General features: G+C 39.0%; 1 protein-coding gene and 1 pseudogene across 3 annotated transcripts in view; both read right to left on the bottom strand.

Annotated features, from left to right (window-relative positions):
- Positions 1-26969, bottom strand: part of CHN1 (chimerin 1) — a 204738-nt gene that overhangs the window by 18872 nt on the left and 158897 nt on the right. For all 3 annotated transcript variants that reach the window (XM_058713484.1, XM_058713492.1, XM_058713497.1), the window contains one exon: positions 3826-3910. In XM_058713484.1, coding sequence (XP_058569467.1) covers positions 3826-3910 — 85 coding nt within the window. The remainder of the gene's footprint in view (positions 1-3825; positions 3911-26969) is intronic.
- On the bottom strand, positions 15708-21652 carry LOC131502638 (small ribosomal subunit protein eS6-like; annotated as a pseudogene).

The raw sequence follows: 26969 nt of genomic DNA, 5'->3' as shown, positions 1-26969 counted from the left end.
AATTAAAATAAATTACTTCCACTGCTCTTCTTCAACCTAAAAGCTAAGGGCTTATATACTTTAAGCAACGGATACACTTTATTACTAGGAAAGAGCAATTGCCATTCTCTGTTGGGGGTGACAGCAATGGCTATGACACACTGGAAAAACAGAGTCTCTTGAATAAAGAACCAATACTAAGTTGATGTGTGATTTACAACGATTATTATCTGGCTTAATTCTTAGAATATTCTGGCAAGGCTAAAGTGAAAACAATTCAGGAATGCTGGTGGAATAATCGTGATCTTTTTGGTGGGAGGGGTGTTTGGCAATCTCAGTGATTATGTAACAATAGATTATTTTAACCTGTAAAGCTTACATTTCATAAAGAAAGGAAAAATGGCTTAGGGAAACTATTGTCTGAATGTCAATCCTTTGAACTTTGCTTTTAAAAACTAGTGTGTTCATAAATATTTTAGTGAAAGGAGTACCACTCCCAAGCTGCAGTTCCATACTCCCCTGCAACATTACTTTACTCTCTATAAAGAATGTTGGAGGGAGGGAGACATTGTAGACGAAGAGGACGTTTAATGCCTGCCACTGAATCTCGGTGCCAGGTTTTAGAAAGACCATGTCCGCCCTGACTGGCCCTTGCTTGTCCTCTTTGGCTGCAGCGTGCTTAGCAGTGAAGCCCAGAGCTTTCAGTTCTGAAGGGCCAACTTGCCCGTTATTAGCCGGATACAGTCCGATTGCTACACTAACTTTGCCAGCCTGGTGACTGGAACACCACCCAACGCTTTGCATGATGTTTCAAAAAAGCGTTGAGGGGGCGGTGCAGGATACAAAACTGATACTTTTGGCAAACGCTCCCTTAAAAATTCCTGACAAGCTCTTCTGACTTGGTGGTTTTTGTAAAAAGAAACCAGGACAAAATGAGCTCTTGCAAGAATCAAAAGCAGATAAGTAAATCTCTTTTCGGACGGGCAGTTCGCCTGCCCTTTTTCTTTGGGAGTCCTATCTTAAATGTTTAGTGGCTGGCGTTTTTGTGTCCAATTGCTGCTGTAACAAATTAACTCAGTGGCTTACAACAGTAGGAGTTTACGTTATAGTTCTGGGGGTCAGAAGTCCAAAATCAGTTTCACTAGGCTGATACCAAGGTGTTAGCACGCCTGTACTCCTTCTGGAGGCTCCAGAGGAGAATGTTTTCTTTCCTTGCCTTTTCCAGCTTCTAGAGACTGTCTGCATTCCTTGGCTTGTGGCTGCCACCTTCTATCTACGAAGCGAGTGGCATAGCATCTTCTCTCTTTTCTGACCACTGCTCTGTCCCTTTTTCTGACTCTGCCTCCCTCTTATAAGGACCCTTATGACTGTGACTAAACTAGGTCCACCCCAACGATCCAGGGTCATCTCCCCATCTCGAAACCCTTAACTTTAATCACAGTCCCTTTTGCCATTAAAAAATGACATAGTCACAGGTTCCAGGAATCAGGAAGGACTTCTTTATTTAACCTATCAGAGTTCATTCTCTCTCTCTTTAAATTCTTAATTCTTTGTATTCTCTTTTAAAGTGGATGGCTCAAAGGTCAGGATGAGCCACTGTGGATCTAAGAATTGTCACAGAAAACAGAACTAATTCAAATGCTAACCACCACATTAAAAAAAAAAATGAGTTGTTCTTATACGTTAATATGGCTCAAATCACACAGAATATAATGCTTTTAAGGACAAGACATAACATAAAATGAAAAATCTCCTCAAGGCTTTTCTTTCAATTCCTGCCCTTTATGTACAACAAGATGTGGAAGCTACTAATGCGGGTAGGTAGGGGAGGGGACAAATGATTTTCTCTTTCCTTTTCCTTCGTATTATTACTGTCATAAAGGTTCCAAAACATTTCTTTCAGACATGATTTAGGACTGTAGCGTATCATCAAAGATTATCTCCATATGTGTACCGATTTTCTGCTTATATAGCAAACTCAGAATTCTTATGTAGATGGGCTTCACTTTTTCAGAACATAAGTGATACACATCACTTCTCTAAGTAAAAGAAAAGCTTTTAAGTCAGGGACAGTCACAAAGTGTTTTATGAAACTGCTGCAAAGTCTCGGCTGGTCCATCTGGATCATAAAGGCAAAACATGCTATTACTGAGACCAACATTCCTTGAGCCGGGGATTTATGCTCTGGAAACTCCTCCATTTACCTTTGAAAACTCACAGTGTAGATGGTCTTAACGACACTACTTTGTCAACACCTTAGGTGCTCCCCTCCAGTTCAAAGGCTTAGCCACAGCCTTCCTAATGATGGTTTTTCATCCTGACTCCATAACCACCAATTGGAAGGATGACAGGGTTGTCCTCGTTCATTCTCTGGGCAGAGACTTGCAAACAGGGTTGTCATCCCTCTAGGATAACGGGAGTCAGTCAGACTGGATCTGAGCTGAGACTCTCCTTGATGGACACCTATGCACAGTTCAGAGTCGACACATGGGGAATTCTTACACCCCTGCGTGGCAGGGAGGTCCTTGGACGGATCTGGCTAGTGATGTATGCCTGAAACCTGATCATGCCTTAGTAATGCCGACAGAACAGCAACTGACAGGAGAAGGGCTTGGAACATTAATGTGCAGTGCATATTGTACCTTGCTATTAAAAAATGCAATTTAGAAGAAAAATCAGACCCTAGAAATTTGTGCACATAATGGGGGCAACAAAAATATTCCATGAAACATCATGCCGCAGGGGACTTCTGGGGAAGATGTCAGAGTAGGAGGATCCTAGTATACTTATTGTGATGAGCATTAAGTAATGTACAGAATTGCTGAATCACACTGTATTGCACACCTGAAATTAATATAACACGTGTATGTTAATTATCCTGGAATTACAATTTTTAAAAATCATGCCACAAAAGAATGGGTTTTTACAGTGATAAACTTGACAGAATTACTACAGTTACCATTTTGAAATACATTACTCTTAGTATACATTTTTAAGTGTTAAGCTTCATGCTAAAAGACATGTTAAGAATGTAGTTTTTAGTTTTACAATTTAAATGGCAGAAATGTCTTTTAAATGTTTATTTTTAAGTCTATGTCAGAATTTAAAGTAGTCTGAATAAATGGCCAATTCTTGGTATAGTTGTTCTATACAAATGAATTTCACATGATGTGAATAACTTACTTTCATAAAGCATTTCAATAAATTCCAGAGTTGGTTCTTCATGTGTCAATCTTCAAAGTTTCTAAATTTATATCTAAAAATACTATGGTCATATTTTATAAAAAGGATTTGGCATATTCACAATTTCAAAATGTCACAAACAATATTACTGACTAAGTGGTTTTTCAGAATTTGGAAACCATCTTTGAAGATAAATTCACAGATTTTTAAAGCTTCAATTTGATTTTGCAAAAATGCAGTAAGGACAATCCAGCTTAACAAGTTATCCTTAAAATTCAGTTCCCAAGGCAACAATCATAGGTCCCTGTACACTGCTTAAAAAAAAAAAATCATTTTATAAATTTAGTTACTGTATCATCAAAGGCAAGAGTTAAATATAACTGCCTTACTTTTATCTCCTTTTATCAGACCTTTTGAACAGGCCAACTTTTTTTTTTTTTTTAATGGACTAATACCGGATCCCTAGTCTGCTGTCCATTAAGCACAAGAAGGTTAAAGGCAGACAAACTTCCAATTTCCGAAGCGGCTGCCTGAGAATCTAGCCTACCGCATGTGTGTTAAAAGCAAACCAGGATCCAGCCCGCGTAACAGCAAATCTCCTTACAACTTATTCCTTCTAACTTTGTAACTTATGCAATAAAGCAAAAAGGAAAGAGCTCTTACCTGCACATTTCACTCCCTGAGCGATAAGACCCCACATGAAATTGGCACAGTATTCACACCAGTGTGGCCCTCTGAATGTATGGACCTGAAAAAGAGTAGTGTGTGACAAAGTGGCCAGAGGGGAAACACATGGACGAGGAGATTGTTTTCTGTCAAAGCACTCAAATACAAGCCATGGTTAGCACTGGAGAGGCACGTTACGGTTACATTTAGAAAACCCTTGAGTGGAACCTACAAACAGTTAAGATTTCTTTCAGAGCTTGGTTTCCTCTTTGTTTAAGAAATGGTGACAAATCAGACCAATATTCTGTGATTTACTTTGGAAAACCATTTCTACTGCGGTTTTCCAAATGGTCCCCTTCAGCTGTAAGCAGCCTCATCTACGTGTTCTACAAATCCTGGCGCTTTCCAAGTGCTAATGCATGAAGGAGGATAAGGAACAACGTAGAGTGTGTTTGGGTCCCGTAAGGATTTTGTCAGATGACCCGCCTTCCGTTATCTGTGACCACAGTTAGGGCCACAGATGGTGAAGGTGATACTGAATCATCAAAAAGGGCCAATTTCTGTTCAAAATGATTTGATATTTACTGTGTTAGTTAAGGGAAAAAACGTACTTTAGAAATTGCAGAAGCTACAGCTAATCAGAAACCCTGAGTATAGTAATTAGGCACATGTCATTCCAGCCGCAAAAATGTTTTGCTGCATTTGATTCCTTTATCCTTAAGAAAGGAATCTCCAAAGGAAGGGTTTAAATGCTAAGATACTTCTAGACTTTTACGTATAAGAGAAGCCATTCTAGCTTAACTCAGATGAAAATGTACTGGTAGAAAAGAGAAACAAGGACTCCAAACCCCAGAATAAGAGAAAACAAATCTGGACTATTATCAATAACACTCAGATTTCCGAGCACATATTGGCTGAAAATGCTCCCAAGAAATAAAAAAGAGGGAGAGGGAACAAGCAAGTCACTGATCTGTATTTCAAAGTACACTGACTTGAGATCATGTCTTACATGTATGAGTTTCTCCTGCAGAAGACAGGAATGTAAGAGGGTGAAAATCACTAAGGGTGATGATTTGGCTCCAACATAAATACCTATTGCAAATAACAAAATTCACCACTAAGATTGTCATTTTTGCTACTGTTCTATTAATGTATCAAATAGGTCTTAGAAACCAGGTAAATGATTTTTAAGATAATATATAGAACATTTCTTCAAATTTAAGATGCTATTGAATACAAGACTTATAATGAACATAAGGCACATATATTCCATTTAGAAAAACTAAGCCAAGTAAATTATGACAAACCATTGATTAGAAGATAAATCCCAATTCCAGAGATGTTAAAATGGAAAAAAAAAGCATATATTAGAATTTGAGAGAAAAGGTATATCAGAATTCAGAATACTATAATACTGGCCAAAATAGCCATAAAGCTGTCATGGAAACTTGGTTTTGGTTCCTTCCAAGTAGGTATGTGCCTGTGAGTCTGGTCACCACCACATGAGCTTGAGCACAGAACATGTTGATTTTGAAAAGCAGGCCATAATCTCGCCTATGTCTTTTAAGGAAAAGCATCAGGAATGCAGACACGGTTGCTTCTGGATTGCTAATGATGCTCAGTGCCTGTAAACTGAAAGCAATTCCTAGAGTTTCTGAAGCAGAGCCCAAGATCAACATTCAGATAGTCTGTGAGGTCTTTGTGTTCGTCTGTGTTCCTCCGAGTGAATAAAACCGGATAAAGGATGCAATCTTGCTTTGCTTTGAGGGGAAGGAGTGAAACAGCACTGATTTGTATTTAAAAAGTTGCATAATCATGAAATAGCTACAGAATCACGATGTTAGTTTTAGGGAAAGTCTTTGGGATACCAACTGGCTTAAATGTTCGTGGATCTCGGATACTCCAGTATCACTTGACTTGGTGAGGTTAATAAACATGGACTAGAAGTGTAGAGGAAGTAAGTTCCAGTCCTGTACTGCCAGTTATCTCATGATACAGGATCTCGAAGTTACATTTGGGAGAGCAAAAACAGAGTAGATGGTGGGAAATAACTTAAAATCGGGCTCATGGCAAACAGCACGGAATAATGACAGGTTATGGCACAACCAATTCTCTTCCTCGCCATCACAAAAGCAGCAGTGAAAGTGGCATCTGGAAAATCTTGGGACATTTCTTCACATTATATATTGAAGGATATATATTCTTCACTATATATACTGAAGGAAGGGTTCAAAATGTCTGAGCAGGCTGGCTCTCTAACTAAAGGACCACACTTATATCTCAGAAAGCAATCTTTAGGAAATTATTATTTACACATTTCCTTCTTGGATGGTGTTTTACAAAGGCATCCTGAGCCGCGTGGGGCTGGTGTTGTTTTCTTTTTGTTTAAACCACTTAGAAGGTAGCTTATACAGCTCTCCAGGTTCTAGAAAGAGCATGGAAGCACCAGAAGCTAACTAAACTTCTATTTGTGTAACAGGGTTGAACTGGACTTCCTTTTGAATATTTGTATCTAAAATTCGTACATCTTAAATTTTGTTTTATGACCTCTAGGACTCCACGACAAGGGACTGTATCTGTAAAAATTGAAATATTACATCCTTTTTGTCTTTTTCATTCCCCTTAGAGGTCATCAAAATGGTCATTTTTATTCATTCATGAAAATTTTTAAAGTGATGACATATACAAAGATAAAAAGGATACTGGCTCAAGGAATTCACCATAGGTTTCTCCCATTAAATACAGTGTGAAAATGCTCCAGAGAAAGTGCGAGGGAAGCTGGGGGAGGGGCACTGCTCAGGCTTAACGTGTTGGGTGACCTGTGGGGCAGGACTGGGGTGTGCGTGTTGGAGGGACTGCATTAGGAAATGTATTCCGGGGGCACCTGGGTGGCTCAGTTGGTTAAATGTCTGACTTCGGCTCAGGTCATGATCTCATGGTTCATGGGTTCAAGCCCCACGTCGGGCTCTGAGCTGACCGCTTGGAGCCTGCTTCAGATTCTATGTCTTCCTCTCTCTCTGTCCTCCCTCGCTTGTGCTATCTCTCTCAAAAATAGACATTAAAAAAAAAAAAAAAAAAGGTGTTCCAAGGAAATCAACGCCACCCGGCTTGAACCAAACAATGGGATGTTTAGAGAATTAAAAGGAAGTTCAGCATGGGCACAGGTGGGGATGACTGCATGGCAGGGTCGAGAGAGGCAGTCAGGGCCTTTTCCACGCCTACAGATTCATACTTTGCCCAGTGAGCCATGCAGGGCCACTGAAGATTTCGAAGGTGAGTGACACAGTGAGATGGGCAAGGCTGGCAGAAATCAGGTAGGAGGCTACATGTGGCAGTAGTCCAGGTGACAGATGGTGTGGGCTGGAACTCAGGCAGCGGTAAGAGAAAGGGGTGAAGGACTAATGTGGGAGGCAGAATCAACAGGCCTTGGTAACCAACTGAATCAGAGGCACAGGAGAGGGGAAGAGGGCATTAACAGAGGGAAACAAAAGCAGAACAGGTTTGGAGATGAGGGGGGAGGGCAATGGCAGATTGAAGACTTCTGGAAAAGAGGAGGCAGCTGACAGAGTAAGGATCCCGAAGGTATCAAATGGACGTAGGATCCAGGGCAGAGGGATTAGCTTTGAATAAGAGGAAAATTATTTTTCCCATCCGCTGAGTTGGGAAAAGGGAAGGAGGGCAGTGGAGGGCTGTGCAGGAGTGATGGGGCCTGAAAGCCAGAAGGCTAAGGGAGTTCACAGCCTATAGTCTCTGCATTAAAACAGAAGTTTAGTTACTGAGCAAATGAGGAGTTTGGTGGAAGAGGGGACAGGAACTGGAATTAGCCAGAAGTTCCGAGAAGCAAGTTCCTTTCCCGGATGACACTAAAGTCCCGGAGTAAATGTCAAGCACATTGAAGAAAAAGTGAGAAATATTTTTGCAAGGGTGAATGTGCTCTACAGGTTTTGCTTTTACATGAAGTTTCACATAATCAGTGACGTTTAATTTATATCCTAATTTTTTACCAATCCTTAAGAAAAAGATACCTTAAAAAAACTAATTGCACAAGTTATGCAACTTAGAGCGGTATGACGAAGAGCTATTCCATCCAGCACAATGGAAGCGGGCTGTTCCTGCAGACAAGGCCCTAGGGTTCTGACACCTGCAGATGACTGTGTTCAATAGATACGGTTGTGTTATGATTACCTGCCTTAAAATGACTGAATCAGAATGTATTCAAAATACAATCATTAAAAGGTCAAAAGTTGCACCTTGGGGATTTTTTCTGCTTAGGAGGACACTAAGAAAGAAGTGGGACAGAATCTGGGAGAAAGGAGGGCTGGACCAGTTCTCAAGGGGTCCAGGGGCTCGGCCCGAAGGCCCACATTATACCAGATGGCAACTTTTGTCTGGAATGCCCTATAATATAGAAGATACCGCTTAGGGATCAGCAGCTGGTCGGCATTTGGGGAATCAGAATTATTGATGTCTTTACAGCAGAAACCACTAGCAGACGATGATTAAGTGACGTTTTCATAGGATTTTTATTCTAAATGGCTCCAGATTCTTATATTTCCGAATGAGAAATGAGTTTGAGTTTCTTCTCATTCTCCAAGGCTGTTGTGTCAGCTCTTTCTCCTCCTCCTTGTCCCCCTCATCCCTTTTCCTATTTGCTGATTCTTAGCTGCGAATGGGGTAACCTGATGAGAACTTTGCTAGCACTGGATGTAAATCAAGAACATATGTCATCTATATTCCTTTTGAAGGCCTTTTATTTTTTTAAGCTTATTTCTTTTGAGAGAGAGAGAGAGAGAGAAAGAGGGAGACACCCAAGCCCTGACGTGGGGCTCAATCTCACAAACTGTGAGAACATGACCTGAGCTGAACTCAAGAGTCAGACGCTTGAGTGACTGAGTCGCCCAGGCATCCCTGAAGCCTTTTAAAAGAAAAACACAAACTTCTGGTTTCTTGTCTGTGTTTCTTGTAGGTTGATGGACCGTGGTCTTGAGATGAATGAGGTATTAATAGCGTCTTACTTTATTCTATGACATCCACTAATCTTTAGTTACTGTTTCTGCTGTTTACCCTGTGACCTTAATGACAAACACTGGCTTTATAAGGTGGGAAACTGACCAGACTATTTCTTTATTAGAGTTATTTGAACAAACCACTTATTATTTTCCAAAAAGAAAAAAAAAAAAAAAGGATTCCTTTGGGGAGAGTGTTTTGGTAAAATAATCCAAGAGAGCAGTCAGCATCGGTGTGTAACATGATCAGGGAGGTCAAGGATGGTCCGGAGAAAAGCAACCTTGGAAATTGGCCACAGGTTTTTTTCTAGGCCACCTCCAAACCTCTGGTACATCTTGACAAATGAAAGTGACACAGTACATGGCATGAATCATATCTTCATGAACAAAGGCCACTGCAACTAGTTTTAAGGTTCTTTTCTCTTCTGCAACTGGAAAAAAATGCAACTTTATGGCCATGACATTTGAGATTGCTTTTCACCTGTGAACAACTCCCTTCATGTTAACACCACTGACATCATTTAGAAACAGAGATGAAGGACCGAGTTAATTAGTGGATCCCAAAAGTCTGTCACAGAGAAGGCATGATCAGGACCAGGCTGAGAAGGGCAGACAGGAAGGGAGGGAGGTGGGTTACTGAGGGGCCCACGTGGCATAGGCTAAGGGTTGTGTGCCTCCTGGATATGGGCCTAGGTAAAAACTGAAGTTCTTCTCAATTGGGCCTACTGTTATACTGCCCACACCCCAGCTTCTGTAAGAAACCCAGCGCATGTTCTCCTCAGGTTTCTGACATTTGCATCCAATTTGAATGTCAGTAATAGAAAGAGAGGAAAAGAAATCTATGCTATGGGAAGAGACAGAAAATTTCAGCCTATCTTCATCACCCCTTCCAAGTCATAACACTCCCTCTAGAAATAAGCCTGAATGCAAACAGTCGCCGAGTATGCCTGCAAAGCCTGCTGCAAATGTAAACTATGTTGGAGGCGATAAAAACATTTGGGGAAATGAAATTTTGCTTTGGGGGAAGGGGACTGACATTTGGGGAGGCTCTGGTGAGTCAGCTGTGCAGCCTGTACTGGGTGATGAAGGGAGAGAACAGATGATCAAAATCAAAACAAAAAGCAATGTAGGTAGATAGGCAGCTGAGCAGGAAAGGCTTTTTCTCCACCCCCCCACCCCCATTTTTATCTTTAGGGCAACCAGAACATAGTCTTTGAAGTAACCACTTTTAGCCTCACCAAGATGCTTTAATTTTGATCCTAATATCTGAAACTTAGAATTTTGGTCCTCATTTTGCCACTTCAGTTAAAGTATTGTGATTTACACCATTAAGTCATGAGCAGAGCGTGTGTAGCATTGGCCATAGGCATTAGCAACAAATCTATAAAACTGTGTAGGGGCTCCCTGCAAAACAAAACAAAATGGAACAAAAAACAGTGGGGAGTGGGTACTCAAAACAGGAGTATCTTTAGTATCAAGGCAACACCTTCTTATCATCTCGTTAAATCTAGTCAGAACTACAAGTGGCCTCATATTCTTTCGGAAAAGTCTGGAGCAGTAAGGTTTGGGCACCCACTGGCCACGGCAGGCAGATGCGCGGAGGCGCTGGACAACCTGTGAAGGGGCTCACATGCTAACGGCTTCTGTAACTCGCTGACTGAGCAGCACATGCATAATCTCACAAGACTTAACACAGTCCGAAGCATCATTTTGGAGCAGATGACCCATGACAGAACATCAGTGACCTAATGTTTCAAGAGTGAAAAGACACTGTTCAAAATTGAGGGAGATACAAAGTCTGCTAGACCTACGCTGGCCAGACCACGAGTAAGTGATGTCCCCTTGAACATGAGAAATAAGAGTAGGAAAAACAGTACTATACTGTCAGACTACAGTCACCTAGTCTTCCTTTACTAGGAGGGCAATATGATAATGTGATAATAATATAATGGGTTCCTCATCATACAAAATATTATACAATAAAAATGGTTTTTATCGACTGGTGTCTAAAATGGCACCTTAAGTGTACAGAACAAGAACAAATTCTTATCAATTCCACTTATATAATCCATTTCCCCCCAATTCTACGCAGGCCTTCTTCCGAGGGTTTAGATTTCCTTATGGCTTCCTTAATAATCCACCAGTCCTCACCCCACCTCCCAAATCGACACTATCTCAGTGAGGGAGAAATATCTCTAAAACCATAGCTGAGTTAATTGTGGTGTAGACAAGTGAACTTACTTAGAATCACACACAACCATACTAATGCTCGAACATACACACAGTGTCTTGTGTCCGTGTTCTGTTCGCAGCTGCCAGAGAGGCCACTTAACACAGAGCCAACAATTTGAAACCTAGGAATCAGGCAGTAGAAATTATCAAAGCTGTCAAGGCATTCCATTTATTTATTTACTTTTAGTGGGTTACAAGGTACAGAGTATGTAATCAATAACATAAAGATAAACACAACCAGAAATTTTAAAACACTTTGTTTCAAAATATGAGTGTTTAAGATATTAGAAAACCCGTGATTTTAACGTAGACTTTTTCTTTTAAGTTTTAGAAGCCAATCTCTTTTTAATTTCTTTTTTTCCCCTCTTTCCATAGAAGCTTTAATGAGAACTCTACCTCTAAACTGAATCATGGTTAAAGTTTAAAACTGTCAAATGTCATAACCTAAAACACTTCACTTTTGAAGCTGAGTTTCATTCCTTGGATGAATAAGTTTGCATTCAAATACCAGTAGTAAAAAATCAACACTGTGAATCAGTACTTCAAAACATCAGTCTCCTAAAGTTATATGATGAAGGTTTGATAGGAAAAGAAATACATTGGTTGTGCAATAAAAATCACTTACAATCCAGAGCCGAGTGACAGATAATCTCTACACACACATTTTAGATAGGTAAACTGAACACCAAGAGACAAAGTAGCCTCAGCCCAATCCACATTATCTTATGACCCACAATTCCTTGAAGCCAAGACTGTCCCGCATATAACCAGGTTTCAACTTCTCCTTGGCTTAGTTGTTAAGAATGTCATCTGACGTTTACTGTTAACATACATTATATTATGAATGGAGGTATTCCTATCATATATCAGGAAAAAGGTTAGAATAAAATGCACAAGAAATTATTAAACTGTAGTTAAAACCTTTTTTAAAACTCTAGTGAAAGAGAGTCAAATGTTCTTGTTTTTCTTCTATTTCATGGGTTACTGCTCTTTAATATTTCTTTCCTTCTATTACTTGGTTTAATTGGGTCTTTTTCTAGTTTTAGGCAAAAGCTTATTAATTCATTGATTTAAGGCCTTTCTTTCCTAAAATAAGCATTTAGTGGTACAGATTTCACTGTAAGCACTATTTTAGCTATATTCCACAAATTTTGATTTGCTGTATTTTTCTAACGTCTCTTCTGATTTCTTTAATTCACGAGTTATTTAGCAATAAACTGTTTAATTTCTAAACATGTGGGAAATTTTTCAGGTATCTGTTAGTTTGAATTTAATTCTGTTGTGGCAAAAGGATATACTTTGTATGATTTCAATCTATTTACATTTGCTGACACCTGTTTTATGGGCCAGAATATGGTCTATCTTGGTGAATCTTTCACGTTCACTTGAATAGTATATGCATTCTGTTGCTGAGTAGATAGAATATGTCTGTAAATATCAATTAGGCCAAACTGATACTGTTGTTCAAGCCTTCTATCTCATTAATTTTCTATTCTATATTCTATCATTAAGAAAGAAGTTTCTACCATTGAGAAATCCACAATCTACAATTGCGGATTTGTCTATCTCACTTTTTAGTTGTTGCTTTATGTATTTTGAACTTCTGTTATTAGGTGAATATAAATTTTAAATTATGTCTTCTTGATGAATTTTACCCTCTCCCAATATTCCTTGTTCTGAAAACAACTATATTTATTTAATATAAATATAGCCACTCTAATTTTCCTTGAATTACTGTCTACACGGTATCTCTGTTTCTTTTGACCCTTCTGGGTCTTTATACTTAAAGTGGGTTTCTGTGGATAGCATATAGTTGGATTTTGCCTTTTTATCCAATCTGACAACCTCTGCCTTTTAGTGGAGTGTTTGGGCTATTTCCATTTAAGGGAACTGTCAATATGATCTGGTTTAAAATCTGCCATCTTGATTGTGTTTTCTATATATTCCATTTGTTCTTTTGTTCCTTTTTCTCTCTTCTTCCATACTTTTGAATAAATTGTACATTTTTATGAATCCCTTTTATCTCCACTATTAGCTTATAATTTTATTTTTTAGAGTTTGCTCTAAGGTCTATAATACATCTTTAACTTCTCAGTCTACCTTCAAACAATATTAAACCACTTCATGTATAGCGTAAGAATCTTACAACATTAATTCCACTTTCCTCACCCTATATGTATGTTATGCTATTGTCATTTATTTGTATAAACTACGTAATATTATTATATATATATAATTATATATAATTGTATTATATATTGTTATATAATAATTATATATAATTATATTATATATAATAATATATAATAATTACATATAATTATATTATTATATAATAATATATAATAATTATATGTAATTATTATATAACAATAATATATAATAATTATATATATCTGTTTGTTTTAGGCACTTATCTTAAAGACACTGAAAGGAAAAAAAACCATCTTTTACATTTACCCACATGTTTACCACTTCTGGCATTCTTTTGTATTGATCTAATTTTCCACCTGGTATTATTTTCCTTTTGTCCTGAAGAACTTTTTTTTTTTTTAATTTTTAATGTTTATTTATTTTTGAGACAGAGAGAGACAGAGCATGAACAGGGGAGGGTCAGAGAGAGAGGGAGACACAGAATCTGAAATAGGCTCCAGGCTCCGAGCTGTCAGCACAGAGCCCGACGCAGGGCTCGAATTCACAGACCATGAGATCATGACCTGAGCCGAAGTCGGAAGCTCAACCGACTGAGTCACCCAGGCGTCCCTGAAAAACTTCCTTTAATATTACTGCAGTATAGGTTTTCTGGTGATGAATTTACTCAGCTTTTCTTTGTTTAAAAAACAAATATTTTTATTTTGTCTTCATTTTTAAAAGGTATTTTGTGTTGGATATAGAGATCTGTATTTTTTTTTAGTTGTTGAGGACATTGAAGATGTCACTCTATTGTTTTGCATAGTTTCTGATGAGAACTCTGTTGTCACTATTTTGTCATCTATACGTAAAATGTATTTTCCTCCCCATCTCCCCTCCTGCCTTTTATAAAACTTTGTAAAATACGTAAGAGTACCAGTGACAAAGGAAAATAATTTGTTTCTTCTGTTGACATATTTCCTTACATTGAAATGACCTTTAAAGATGTTAATAAACAGCAGTGTAAAAATCATTTCTCTTCTTTTTTAAAAAAAGTGTACACTGGATTTCTGTGTATGAGTGTGCACATGTAAGATCCTATAAAGCCATAAAATTATAAACACATTATGAAGCTGGAATGTGAAAATAAAATTCAAGAGAAACTGAATACATGTTTAATTTCTAAACCCCAGAGACTTCCTTCCCCTACACATTTTGATATCATATGGGAGGGATGAACAGGCTGAGGTAGAGTGTCACTTTAGGAATAAAACTTCTCTTTCCCATAACCTGTGTTTTCTCCTCTCTGCTGCTCTTACGATTTTCTCTTTAGCATTGGTTTTCAGCAATTTGATTATGATGCGCCACGGTGCTTTCTTCATATATTTTTTTCTATTTGTAGTTCACTTGTAGTCCTTGGGTTTTCATCAAAATTACTGTATCTTCAAAATTATTATATCTTCAAATAATTGTACTGTCCCCTGGGCCCTCACCACTGTTCCTTCTGATTCTAATTACACTTTGAAGTTAGAAGGCTTGATATTGTCACTGATGCTATGTTAATTTTTTTTTTTTTTTTTTTCTTTCTGGGAGCACCTAGGTGGCTCAGTGGTTAAGCGTCCAACTTCTGCTCAGGTCACAGTCTTGTGGTTCATGAGTTCGAGCCCTGCATGGGACTTTGCACTGACAGTGCAGAGCCTGCTTGGGATTCTCTCTCTCTTTCTCTGCCCCTCTCCCACTTACACACACACACACACACACACACACACACACACACACACACACACACTCTCTCTCTCTCTCTCTCTCTCTCTCTCTCTCTCTCTCAACATAAATAAAATTAAAAAGAAAGTATTCTTCCTGGGGCACCTAAGTGGCTCAGTCGGTTAAGCATCCGACTTCGGCTCAGGTCATGATCTCACAGTTCATGGGTTCAAGCCCCGTATTGGGCTCTGTGCTGACAGCTCAGAACCTGGAGCCTGCTTCAGATTCTGCAACTCCCTCTCTCTCTGCCCCTCCCCAGCTCGCACTCTCCTTTTCTCTCAAAAATAAATAAACATTAAAAAATTTTTTAAGAAAGTATTCTTCCTTATATAAATATATTCTTTCTGCCCTTCATTGTGGGTATTTTTAAAAAAAATTTTTTTTAATGTTTATTTATTTTTGAGATAGAGCATGAACGGGGGAGGGTCAGAGAGAGAGGGAGACACAGAATCTGAAGCAGGCTCCAGGCTCTGAGCTGTCAGCACAGAGCCCGACACGGGGCTTGAACTCACAGACCGTGAGATCATGACCTGAGCCGAAGTTGGACGCTCAACCGACTGAGCCACCCAGGCGCCCCCATTGTGGGTATTTTCTTTTGGTTCACTATTTTTTTCTTCTTTGATGCCTAATATGCATTAATACCATCTAATGTGTTTTTCATTTCAGACATTATATATATATATAATGTGTGTGTGTGTGCGTATATGTATGTATAAATGTGTGTATATATATATATATATATATATATTTAAAGTAATTTCTACACCCAATGTGGGGCTTGAACTCACAACCCCGAGATCAAGAGTAGCATGCTTCATGGACTTGAACCAGCCAGGTGCTCCCATTTCAGATACATTTTTAATCTCTAGCTTCAATTTCTTTCCTCACTGCTGCCTCTAGTCTATTGCTAATTTAGTCATGCTACTAAGATGATAATGCTTTGAGGACTTTTAAACGACGTCTCATGCATTACCATGTTTTTCTACTCCTGCTGCAGGACAAAACTCTTCTCAGCCCTGAGTGCATTTCAGAAATTGTCCAGCCTATTGCTTTCTGGTTTTGTTTTTAAATATTCTCCTCCTTTCACACATATGTAGATAAGTACTTGCGCTAAGAGTCAAGAAGATCCCAATGCAGATCCCTAGAGCCCTTATGTATAGCTCTGTAATTCCAGGTACAGTGCCCCCCAAATTTCAGCTGCTTTTTTGCCTCACCAAACTCCAATCTCTGTGTCTTCCACTTAGCTAGGCTCTCTTCAGATTCTCTCCCCAGGTGTTTGGCCAAGAAACTGCCTCCAAACAATAAATGAAAACAACCTTATGAGCCCTCTTGCTGAGTTCCTTTTTTCAGGTATCACAGTACTGTACTACCTGTTCAATATCTGACTGTTGTCTTAGATGTTTTTTTCTGGTTTGTTAGCTGTTTAAGATGGGAAGGCAAATCTAATTTCTCCATGGTGGCCAAAAGTGGAAGTTCAGATTATATACTTATTTCTAAAACTGATCTTTCATGTGAGCTTGAACCTGGGACTTCTCTGGGCTTCAGTTTCTGCACGTGCAAAATCAACTTTATCAGTAATTCTCAATGTCCCTTATAGAAGCTCAACTTCTTCAGGATTCTTTTGTCATCATGCTCTAAGAATAGGTCTCTCTCAGCAACGTGTTACACGGACACCGTCGTATTCAGTAGGTTGTGTACTAGGATTGTGGAATTAGTGACCTCATTCTGTAATTTAATGTTGATGTTGGCATTTCTTATTTTTTTAGCTACACAGAATAAATGTCTTCTCTTTGGATACCAGTTCTCAACCCATATGAATAGTTTGGAACTGACCCCAGTTCCAGGAGAGAGTATGTGACCTGGATCTAAGCCAATCAACACATTCTGTTCTGCCCAGAGTTACTGGTTCAGAGATAAGCATATAAGATAATTGGGCCAATGTCTGCCAGGCCCGGACTTTTTTGTTCTGTCTCATTGTGAGCTGACTAGAGTCTGAGAATATTTAGAGCTGGAGCTTCCGCAGGCCATCGTGTCACAAGTGGGAGATTGCAAATGAATACAGAGCTGGGAGGCAGGGTTCTGGTGCCATTTTAAGCCCCTAAGTCAAAGGATACCAACCACCACCAGACTTTTCCTACTATAAAGGAAATAAAGCCAATTAATCCCCTTTCATTGGGCCTTAACAAGCATAAGAGTTGGGCTTTCTGACACTTGCCACAGAAAGTCTCCAACTATCCCATCAAATGGTAAATATCAATCATGGGTTCCAAATAGGTTTTTAAAAAGACACTAATTGTGGAGTAATGAGCTATACTGGCAACCATCAAAACAAAATCTCATGCTTCCTAGAGATGGACCTTTTTTTTTTAGGAACAAGGGCACTATGCAAGCATGTCAGGCAGAGTCACAAGCAGTGGTCTGGGTGTGGCACATATAAGGGCTGGGGCTCTAAACAGAGGGAGTTCTATAAGAGAAAGGAGTGAACTTAACATTTTAGGCCTGATTTGGGCAAATCCATTTGCACAGCTAGCCGAAACAGGTCATTTCTAATACAACAGACTGTAGGATATCACCTAATATGACAAGAATCCCTGGACACCCATGACCTTAAAATAAATACATTTTTTGGTGTTAATTTTTATGTCTGCATAACACTTAAAAAATTCACGAACTCTATTTTTCACCCCTTTATGTTCATCCCCCAACATAAAAATATTTTTTAAATGAGCACTTGATGATGTTTCAGTGTAATACCACTGGGCTATTTTTCCTTTCCTTTCTAGCTTTCCTATTTTGCACCCAGAAGAATCTTAAGATAATTTAAGAAGAGGGGTTAAGAAGCCTAAAAAAAAAAAAAAAAAAAAACACTACCAGCATGATGTTTGTTGGAAAAATAATTTGTAGGGGTTTCTCAGATACCAGTAGTACTAATAAAATATTTATGAAAGAAAAATCAATATTTTCATGTATTCACTTAAAATAATCTTTCCTAGACTTCTCTTCCACTTATGCACATATCTCTTCTCTCTGTCCTTTGGTCTCTTTGATGAAGGCAATGATATTTTTGTGTTATGTACTATTACATAAGAATACTGAATGCTGCCTAATCATGACAGTAAGTGTGTTGAGATATAGGGAACTCGACAGTACAGCCAGTTACTGAGTAAGATGTTATGACCTGTGCATATTCTTCAGACATCTGCTTTGACCATCTTATTAAAGCCATGGTAGCCTTCACTCCCAAGGAAGACGTTCCTCTGAGGAATGTTGACATAGGGGGTCGCAAAGAAGATGAAGTACGACTGTGTAATTTGCTAATTAAACAAGGTTTAAAAATTAGAGACATAAAATATTACATCTGTGTCCTACTGGATTATAAAATAAACAGAATAGGGGCGCCGGGGTGGCTCAGTTGGTTGGGTGTCCGACTTTGGCTCAGGTCATGATCTCGTGGTTTAAGAGTTTGAGCCCCGTGTCGGGCTCTGTGCTGACAGCCTGGAGCCTGCTTTGGATTCTGTGTCTCCCTCTCTTTCTGCCCCTACCCACTCACGCTCTGTCTCTCTCTTTCAGATATAAATAAACATTAAAAAATTTAAAAATAAAATAAGCAAAATACAAGTAAGACTCAATCCTCAATTAAATCGAAGGGGAGAAGGGAAGTATGATACAAGTTACTGCAAAAAGTTGCCTTTAACATACCAATGTGACTCAGACGTGGGAAAAACTGATCCTTGAAAGTAAGATTATTATGTGGACACAAAAAGCATTAAGAACAGAATTTTGGCAGAGGTGACATCATCATTATCATCATTATTATTATTGTGTGTTCTTCCTATGGGTTTATATCCTTTCATTGTTATTGCAATGAGAGTCACATGCTGGGCTGATTCTCTGCTTTGAGATAAATTTTAGAGATGCCAATTTTTTTTTAATTGAAAAATAACTGACATACAGTGTTTAGTTTTAGGTATACAACCTAGTGATCCAGTATGTGTATATATTACAAAATGGCCACCACAATATGTCTAGGTGCCGTCTGCCACTATATAAAATTGTGACGATATTACTTTCTAGATTTCTTATGCTGCACCCTTCGTTTCCTTGTCTTATTTTATAACTGGAAAGCCATACCTCTTAACTACCTTTATTTTGTTCATCTCCCCACCCCTCTACCCTGTAGCAGTCATCAGTTTATTCTCTGTATCTATGAGTTTCAGTTCTGTTTGTTCATTTGTTTTGACTTATTTTTTTGATGTCTGATCTTATGTGTTACTTTTAGAAAATCTCATTTTTGATGGGTCTCAGAGGAAGAAGCTCTGAGGACAGCCCCCATCTCTGGGAAATCTGTTCCTGGCATTTTTCTTTCTGGCTTCCTTCATTCTCTTGACCAAAGGTTTAGCATATTCTGCAGCCCCTTCCTTATTTTTTTTAGTGTGCTGTTTCTTTAGACTTCAGAGCAATATGTTGACTTTTGCACTGGAGGACACATGGAGTGACAAAGTGCCGAATCTTGGGTGCTTTGGTCCTAGGTTTCTTACCTTCTTTGTTTAGGGGATTTCTCACAACATACTGGCGGACATCATCTTTTTTAGGGAGACTGACAAGTCTGTCGATTCTGCTAGCTCTTTTGGGCCCCAGGCAATGAGGCACAGTAGTATCCATGAATCCAGGAGTATCTTTCTCTCTCTTTTTTTTTTAACAATGATCAAGTTGAAAACACTGAGGTTGGCATCCACAAGGCAACCCCCAACAGATTGGCACCTTCTTTCTTCAGACCTCCTTGGTTTGTAGCAGGCACGTCCCTTACCCAGCAACAGGCAGACATGGCCATGGATCAAGACACCCTGCTTCATGGGGAAGCCTTCTCATTGCCACCACTGATCTGGACCATGTAACCCTTCCATTGTTCACTCAGAGCATCAGAAGCAACTTCCGTGGCTGTTCGCTTCTCATAAAATGCTTGAAGTTTGCGTTCATCGTCTACTTCAATGAGTTTCTGGCAGCCCGTAACTGGGAAAGAGCTGTTCAGCTTCACCCTAAAGCAGGCTACTGCTGCCGAAGTGCCATGAAAAAGAGCTATTTTGATTTGAGCTTCCACATATAACGAAATCATATAGTATGTGTTTCTCTGCCTTGACGGACTTCCTTTCTGTGACTGATGTAGCATAATAATTCATTAATTAACCTCTAGATCTATCCATGTTGTTGCCAATGGCAAGATTTCATTTTTTTATGGCTAATGTTTTATTTTACACACACACACACACACACACACACACACACTCCACCCCACATCTTCTTTAGCCATTCGTCTACTGATAACACATAACACATTTAGGCTGCCTCTATATCTTTGCTATTGTAAATAATGCTGCAATGAACTTAGGGGGGAATATGTCTTTCTGAATGCGTGTTTTAATTTTCTTTGGATAAACACCTAGAAGCAGAAATACTTTATCGGAAGGTAGTTCCGTTTTTAATCTTTTGAGGAAACCCCTTACTTTTTCCCCAAAGTGGTCGCAACAATTTACATTGCCACCAACAGTGCATGAGGGTTCGTATTTCTCCACAAGCTAGCCAACACTTGTTATTTTTTCTTACTGATTCTAGCCATTCTGACAGGTGTGAGGCGATACCTCATCTCACTGTGGTTCTGATTTGCATAGAGATAGCAAATTTCCAGAACATTAAATCAGTAGGATGGACAAAAACACTGGAAATAGTACAATGTCAGATGTAGTTTGTTGGAGGATCTCACATTAGGATATTAGTTGGGAATATGAATCAGAACTGGTTTTGGGAGGCAGCCAGGCTCTCTCTTAAGACGTTTAAAAGTGACAACCCTACATTTTAATTTCAAGGCTGGCTTGAAGTTCCTTTTTTTTTAATTGCTTTTTAATTACATTAAAAAAAACCAGTGCACTTAGTTCCACCAACAGTCTCCTTGTGAGAAAGACAAACTTCAAATCTCTCTCCAAATTTTAAAGCAGCATAATCAAAAACAGACAACTGGGACCACATCTAATGATAAATCTAATGCACTGCAAAGGAAACAATCAACAAAGTGAAAAGGCAACCTATTGCTGGATCATAGGTTTTATTTTTATTTTGGGGGGAACCTCCATACTGTTTTTCATAATGGCTATGCCAATTTACATTCATAAACCATGTACAAGGGTTCTTTCTCCACAGCCTCACCAACACTGGCCATGTTTTGTCTTTTTGATAATAGCCACTCTAACAGGTGTGAGCTGACATCTCACTGTGGTTTTGATTTGCATTTCCCTGATGGTTCATGATGTTGAGCATCCTTCCACATACCTGTTGGCCATCTGTGTACCTTTTGAGAAATAACTATTCAGGTCCTTTGCCTGTTTTTAACTAGGGCTGCTCTTTGCTATTGAGTTGTAGGAGTTCCTTATATATTTTGGATACTAACCTCTTATCAGGTGTATGGTTTGCAAATATTTTCTCCCATTCCATATGTGCATTTTCACCACGTTAATTATTTCCTTTGCTGTGCAGAAGCTTTGTATGTTTTTTTTATTTTTTGGGTAGACAAATTGTGTTTTATTCATTCAGTGACATACTATTTAGCAATGAACATGAATAAACAATTGACGCAACAATATGGGTGAAATCTCATAATGTCCAACAAAAGACACAAGGACGTACACATTGTATGATTCTGTTTACACGAATCTCATAATGTCCAACAAAAGACACAAGGACGTACACATTGTATGATTCTGTTTACACGAAGGTCAAAAACAGGCAAAACTGATACATGGTATTAGAAGGGGTACTTTTGAGGGGAGGGAGAAGAAGTGGCCAGGGCAGGAGGATGAACTTCCAGAGTCCTGGATGTACTACTGCAGAAGCTTTTTAGTTTAATACAATCCCACTTGTCTATTTTTATTTTTGTTGCCTGTGCTTTCAGTGTCCTATCTGAAAAATCACTGCCCACACCAATGTCAAGAAGCTTCTTTCCTACATTTTCTACTAGTAGTAGTTTTATGGTTTCAGGTCTTATATTTAAGTCTTTAATCCATTTTGAGTTGACTGTTGTATACGGTGTGAAATAAGGGACCAATTATTTATTTTTGCATATAGACATCCAGTTTTTCCAGCATCATTTATTGAAGAGACTATCCTATCCTTATTTAGTGTGCTTGGCACCCTTGTTGAAGATAGGTTGCCTGAAGACACATGGCTTTATTTCTGGGCTTTCTGCTCTATTTCATTGGTCTGTATGTCTGTTTTTATGCCAGTCCCATACTGTTTTGATTACTGTAGCTTTGCAATATACTTTGAAATCAGAAAATACTGATGCCTCAAGCTTTCTACTTGCTCAAGATTGCTTTGGTCTTTTGTGGTTCCATGCGAATCTTAGGATTTTTTCTATTTCTGGAAAGAATGCCATTGGGATTATGACAGGAATTGCATTGGCTCTGAAGATCACTTTGGGTAGTGTGGACATTTTAGCAATATTAATTCTTCCAGTATATAAAAGATTAACATTTTAAATTCCCTAGCCTCATAAAATGGCTATGGAGAAGTATAAGCAACGATGTGCAAAACTTGCGAAACGTTTCTTTTTGGATTATTTCGTGGCAGTAAGTAACCTTCCCCATGACCTTTTGCTCTGGCCTTGTACTTGAGGCGTCATAACCAGCTCCTCAGCCAGCATTACAAACTGTAAGAAAGATCCATGGGGCCGAGGCTGAAGAGGTTACAATGCTGGGGGCAACGTAGAAGCCTGGAAATGCATGAGTCTTTGCGGCCCTCCTCACCACCGTTAGGGACAGAAATAAAAAGCAGAGTAGTATGTGTTATTTTTGGCTTCTGTAGCATCTGATAAGTACTCTACCAAATAACAACTGAAACAGTGCCTACAGGGATCTTATCGATGGTCTTGTCCAACCTCCCACTTTCCCTCCACGACTGCCCTAAGGAGAGAGAGCCCTTGCTCTGCACTGAGCTTTGTTATTTTTATCTTCTCTTGCAAGTGACCCACATTAAGAACTGGGAATTTGTCTGTGTGGATTTACAGATACATGTATTTGTATAACCTAGAAATATGTATATATATGTACGTGTGTATATATGTATATGAAATTCAATTCAGTATTCTATTTGGAGGAAAACACTTATTCCTTTAAAATGTCTGTTAGACACTCCATGTCATACCTACAGGAGGAGCAATGATGTTTAACAAGGAGACATTCCAGGCTGCCTTTTACATCAGTCACACTGCATTTAATTTCTTTTATAAGGCTTTTATGACTCAAAATGATATTCAAATTTTTGACCACTTAAAACGTGAACACAGATTCTCCAAATATAAGACCGCATGATGATATCAGGAGTTTTCCTGCATTTAAACAACTCACATGAATCTGACTGAAAGATTGTACCAACACAGGTCTTAAAATCGTATAAGACGCATTTTTACGTTGAAATGTCCTTCTGCCTAAGAAGTGATTTCAAAATAACAGCAATCACCACCACCACCCACCACAACAGTCCCTCCTGTCATACTGTGTGCCCATTTAGTCCTTCAGCAGATGTTTCTGCTAAAGAAATGGGGCTGGCGGTGGTGCGACTGCTGGTGGGGATAATACAACGGTGGCCACAGTCCTTGACTGTACAGCGGACTGTTAATATAACCGGTTTAAAAAACTATCCCTCCATGGGTGCCAGGGTGGCTCTGGTGGAGCATCCGACTCTTGATCTCAGTTCAGGTTGCGATCTCTCAGTTCCAGGGGTCGAGCCCCACGACAGGCTCTGCCCTGACAGCGTGGGGTCTGCTTGGGATTCTCTCTCTCCCTCTCAAAATAAATAAACATTTAAAAAAATAGATTCCTTCATATATAGGTTATTTTAATTCTTTTTAGAAATCAACATATTAAAATTCTGTCCTCATATGGGCCTTAATTATGGGCCTTAGTAAAGCTTTAACAGTGGAAAACAAAGTAATTATATTAATAAATCTAATGATCTCGATATATTTAATCAAGAGAATTTTAAAGATTTTTGCTTTTATTTTTAAGTAATTTCTATATCCACCATGGGGCTCGAACTCACAACTCCGAGATCGAGGGTCACACGCTCTACCGACTGAGCCAGCCAGGTGCCCAAAGAGAATTTCAGAGCTGTAAAAGACCTTCTAGATCATGTAGTTTAACCCCATGTTTCACACTAACTCTATTTTTATTTGCTGGTTCATTTTGCATCTATTCTCAACGGGTATCAAATGAAGACCACAGGGCTTGGACCTGTGTCCTTCAGAGGGAAGGAGAGACCACTTCCAGCAGGACAGCTGGCCATTTCGATCCTTCAGTTTGTCAAACAGCAGAATGTCTGGTCTGTGTGCCAGGACTGGAGGTCTTCAATCAGTAATTTTATTAAATATTATAAGGTGCATGCTATAGTCTTATTTAATTATAGTATCAGTTCACATTTCGGGATTCATTGCCTGCATACTATCCACGCAACATTCAATCCATTGATATGTCACGTCTTTCATTTATATGCAGAATGCAAGTTATCTGAGACTCTAAAGTGAACCAGTCGCCACGTCAAGACCACCTTGAAAAAAAGGAGTAAACTATTTTAAAGTGTCCTCTCACTATAATTCTTAATGTTCTTTTCTTTTAATTATTTCATTTGCCTAAGTAGCCAGGTGTCTGTGGTTGTTCGCATCCTATGGAAGCTTTATTTTAGAGAGCTATTTGGATTATACCAAACGAAACACCAAATAGTTAAATTTGGAGGGAGGAAGAGGCATACAGAGGATTTCACTGTACTCGGTGGTGCATGAACGAACATCAACTGCTCTTACGTAACATCTAACTCTGCCTGGGAGCGAAGAGAGAAGCAAGGGCTTTCTTTAGCCCCACAGTCATGCTAGGGTTCTCAATTGTATCATGACCTCGGTACCTGGGCAAGAAAAAGTCCTGGTATGGCTTCAGAAGAAATGCCCACTCAGGGGGTCAGTTGTAACAAAGACAGGAGCTACCGTGTACCTCACGCATACCAGAAATTCAATTTTTCCGAAGTAGAAGCAGCGGTGGTTCCAAGAGAAAGCGGTGTGCCCAGGGTCATACAAATGATCAGCTCCGGAGGGTCAGGGCTGGGTCTCAGTTATCATTGTGTCCAGAGAGCCTCGGATGGAGGATGTAAGGATGTAGTCACTGCTGGTGGAGTGCCTGTGTTTTACTTTTAATGTCAGAGAATGTTTTGTTTAGTTTTTAGTTTTAAGTTTGCTCAAGAAATTAACACTTGTTTGTTTCATCTCTCTGTCTCTCTTCCTCGTGTGAGGATAGGGGCAGTTCTTAAAATGAGAGGTTTATCCAGGAAAGGGTTAAAATTATTTTCGTCCTATGTTGACAAATTATAAAGTAATCCGTTTTAAAGGATGTGGTACATTTATTTTTTAAATGATGACCTCTCTAAGAGAGACAACTATGTTACCTGTGGTTGATTCTTCAGCAAATCCTTATAAATAACAATAGAAAAAATTTAAAAGGCCATGTTACATAACAGTAAATGGGAAGTCTTCCTGCTTTGTTTCACTTTTTTCTATTAAAAAAAACAAACTCAAAAAAACAAAACACCTGTCTGGAGTTGGGCCCGGTTGATTTTTTTTTTTTTTTTTTTTTTTGGTATCTCACCTCGGTGAGTTTCACCAAAGGTATAAGGCATTCTTGGCTTCACCTTCTGAAATGAGATTTGGCAGCTGGTCAACGCCACAGAGCAATGTTATATAACCAGGCAGTTCAAGAAGCAAAAAAGAAAAGCACATTGAAATGAGGCTTTGGAGAGTGGGCTTGTGGTCAGCAGAATCCACTTTTACCAACACAGAAAATAGTCAATGGCAAGGCCGTGTGAACGACTATCGCCATATAAATGCTCAGAGTTCTTCCCATTATAAATGTCTGAAGTGCACAGACTTACATATCACAAGCGGTGACCTTTTAAGTGAACATTTGTGTGGGAGAGAAGTGCTCCTGCCACAGAGTCTGAATTCTTTCGGGGATGTTCTCGGAAGTCAAGTATGACTACCCCTCCCACCTTTCTTTTCTCTTTTTTATAATGCCACCCCACAGAAACATTTTTTAAAGAACAAAGAGTAATTTCAATGGAAAGAATCAAATTATGAGACTTCTGACCTTATTAGCAACTATAAAAAATATGTAACACAACTTCACCAGTGTGAACTCTTTCCTGAGCATAACTTAAAAAAAAAAAAAAAAAAAAAAGCCCACTCGATTTTAATTTTTCAGCTCCGGTGAAGGAAGCAGACTTCTTTTTAATGTGCCTTCTCCTCCCCGCCCCCACACAGTTTGGGTAACAAGCTAAGGGTCACAACTGGTCCCAGAGCCAGCACTTTCTGGCTGCTCAAAATTTGCTCATTAAAGCCATGTATTAAATTAAAATTGAGAAATTACTGGAAGATAAAAACCAAACAGAGAATGTGCTTGTTTATGCAAATCCCTGAACAGACTTACTGTTTGCTTTTAATCAATGAACTTGACTTAGCACTAAAATAGCTTAATAGGTCAATCTGTTCCTGCTGAACACACCAGAGGGGGCATCTTTGGAGATACATTTTAAAATCTCAGCCATTTCTGAACAGTATGCATAGTTTCTTGCTTAGGAACTTCAATGGCTATTTTTACCTAACATGCACACAACTTGATATCTGCAAAAGAATTTACTTGGGGTCATGCTCTTCATAAAAACCCTGTAAGACCAGTTTGTCGTGCAAGAAGCAGCCGAGGCCTACTAACTTGCATGTACTGTTTAGGTTCATAAATGGAAGATATGGTTGAGACTAGATACACATACTGAATGGTCTCAATTTCATTTAAAATCAAAGATACTAGTTGAAAGGTAAGTTCCCTAAGAATCTGTTTAAAGAGGGAGAAGAAAATGCTATTTGGTTTACCCTGAAATAGTAGCAGTCTTTATACAACCCAAACATTTTAGAATTTACCCTTTATC

Source organism: Neofelis nebulosa, chromosome 2, assembly GCF_028018385.1.
Source record: "Neofelis nebulosa isolate mNeoNeb1 chromosome 2, mNeoNeb1.pri, whole genome shotgun sequence".
NCBI lineage: Eukaryota > Metazoa > Chordata > Mammalia > Carnivora > Felidae > Neofelis > Neofelis nebulosa.
This window is presented reverse-complemented; position numbering and strand designations above follow the sequence as displayed.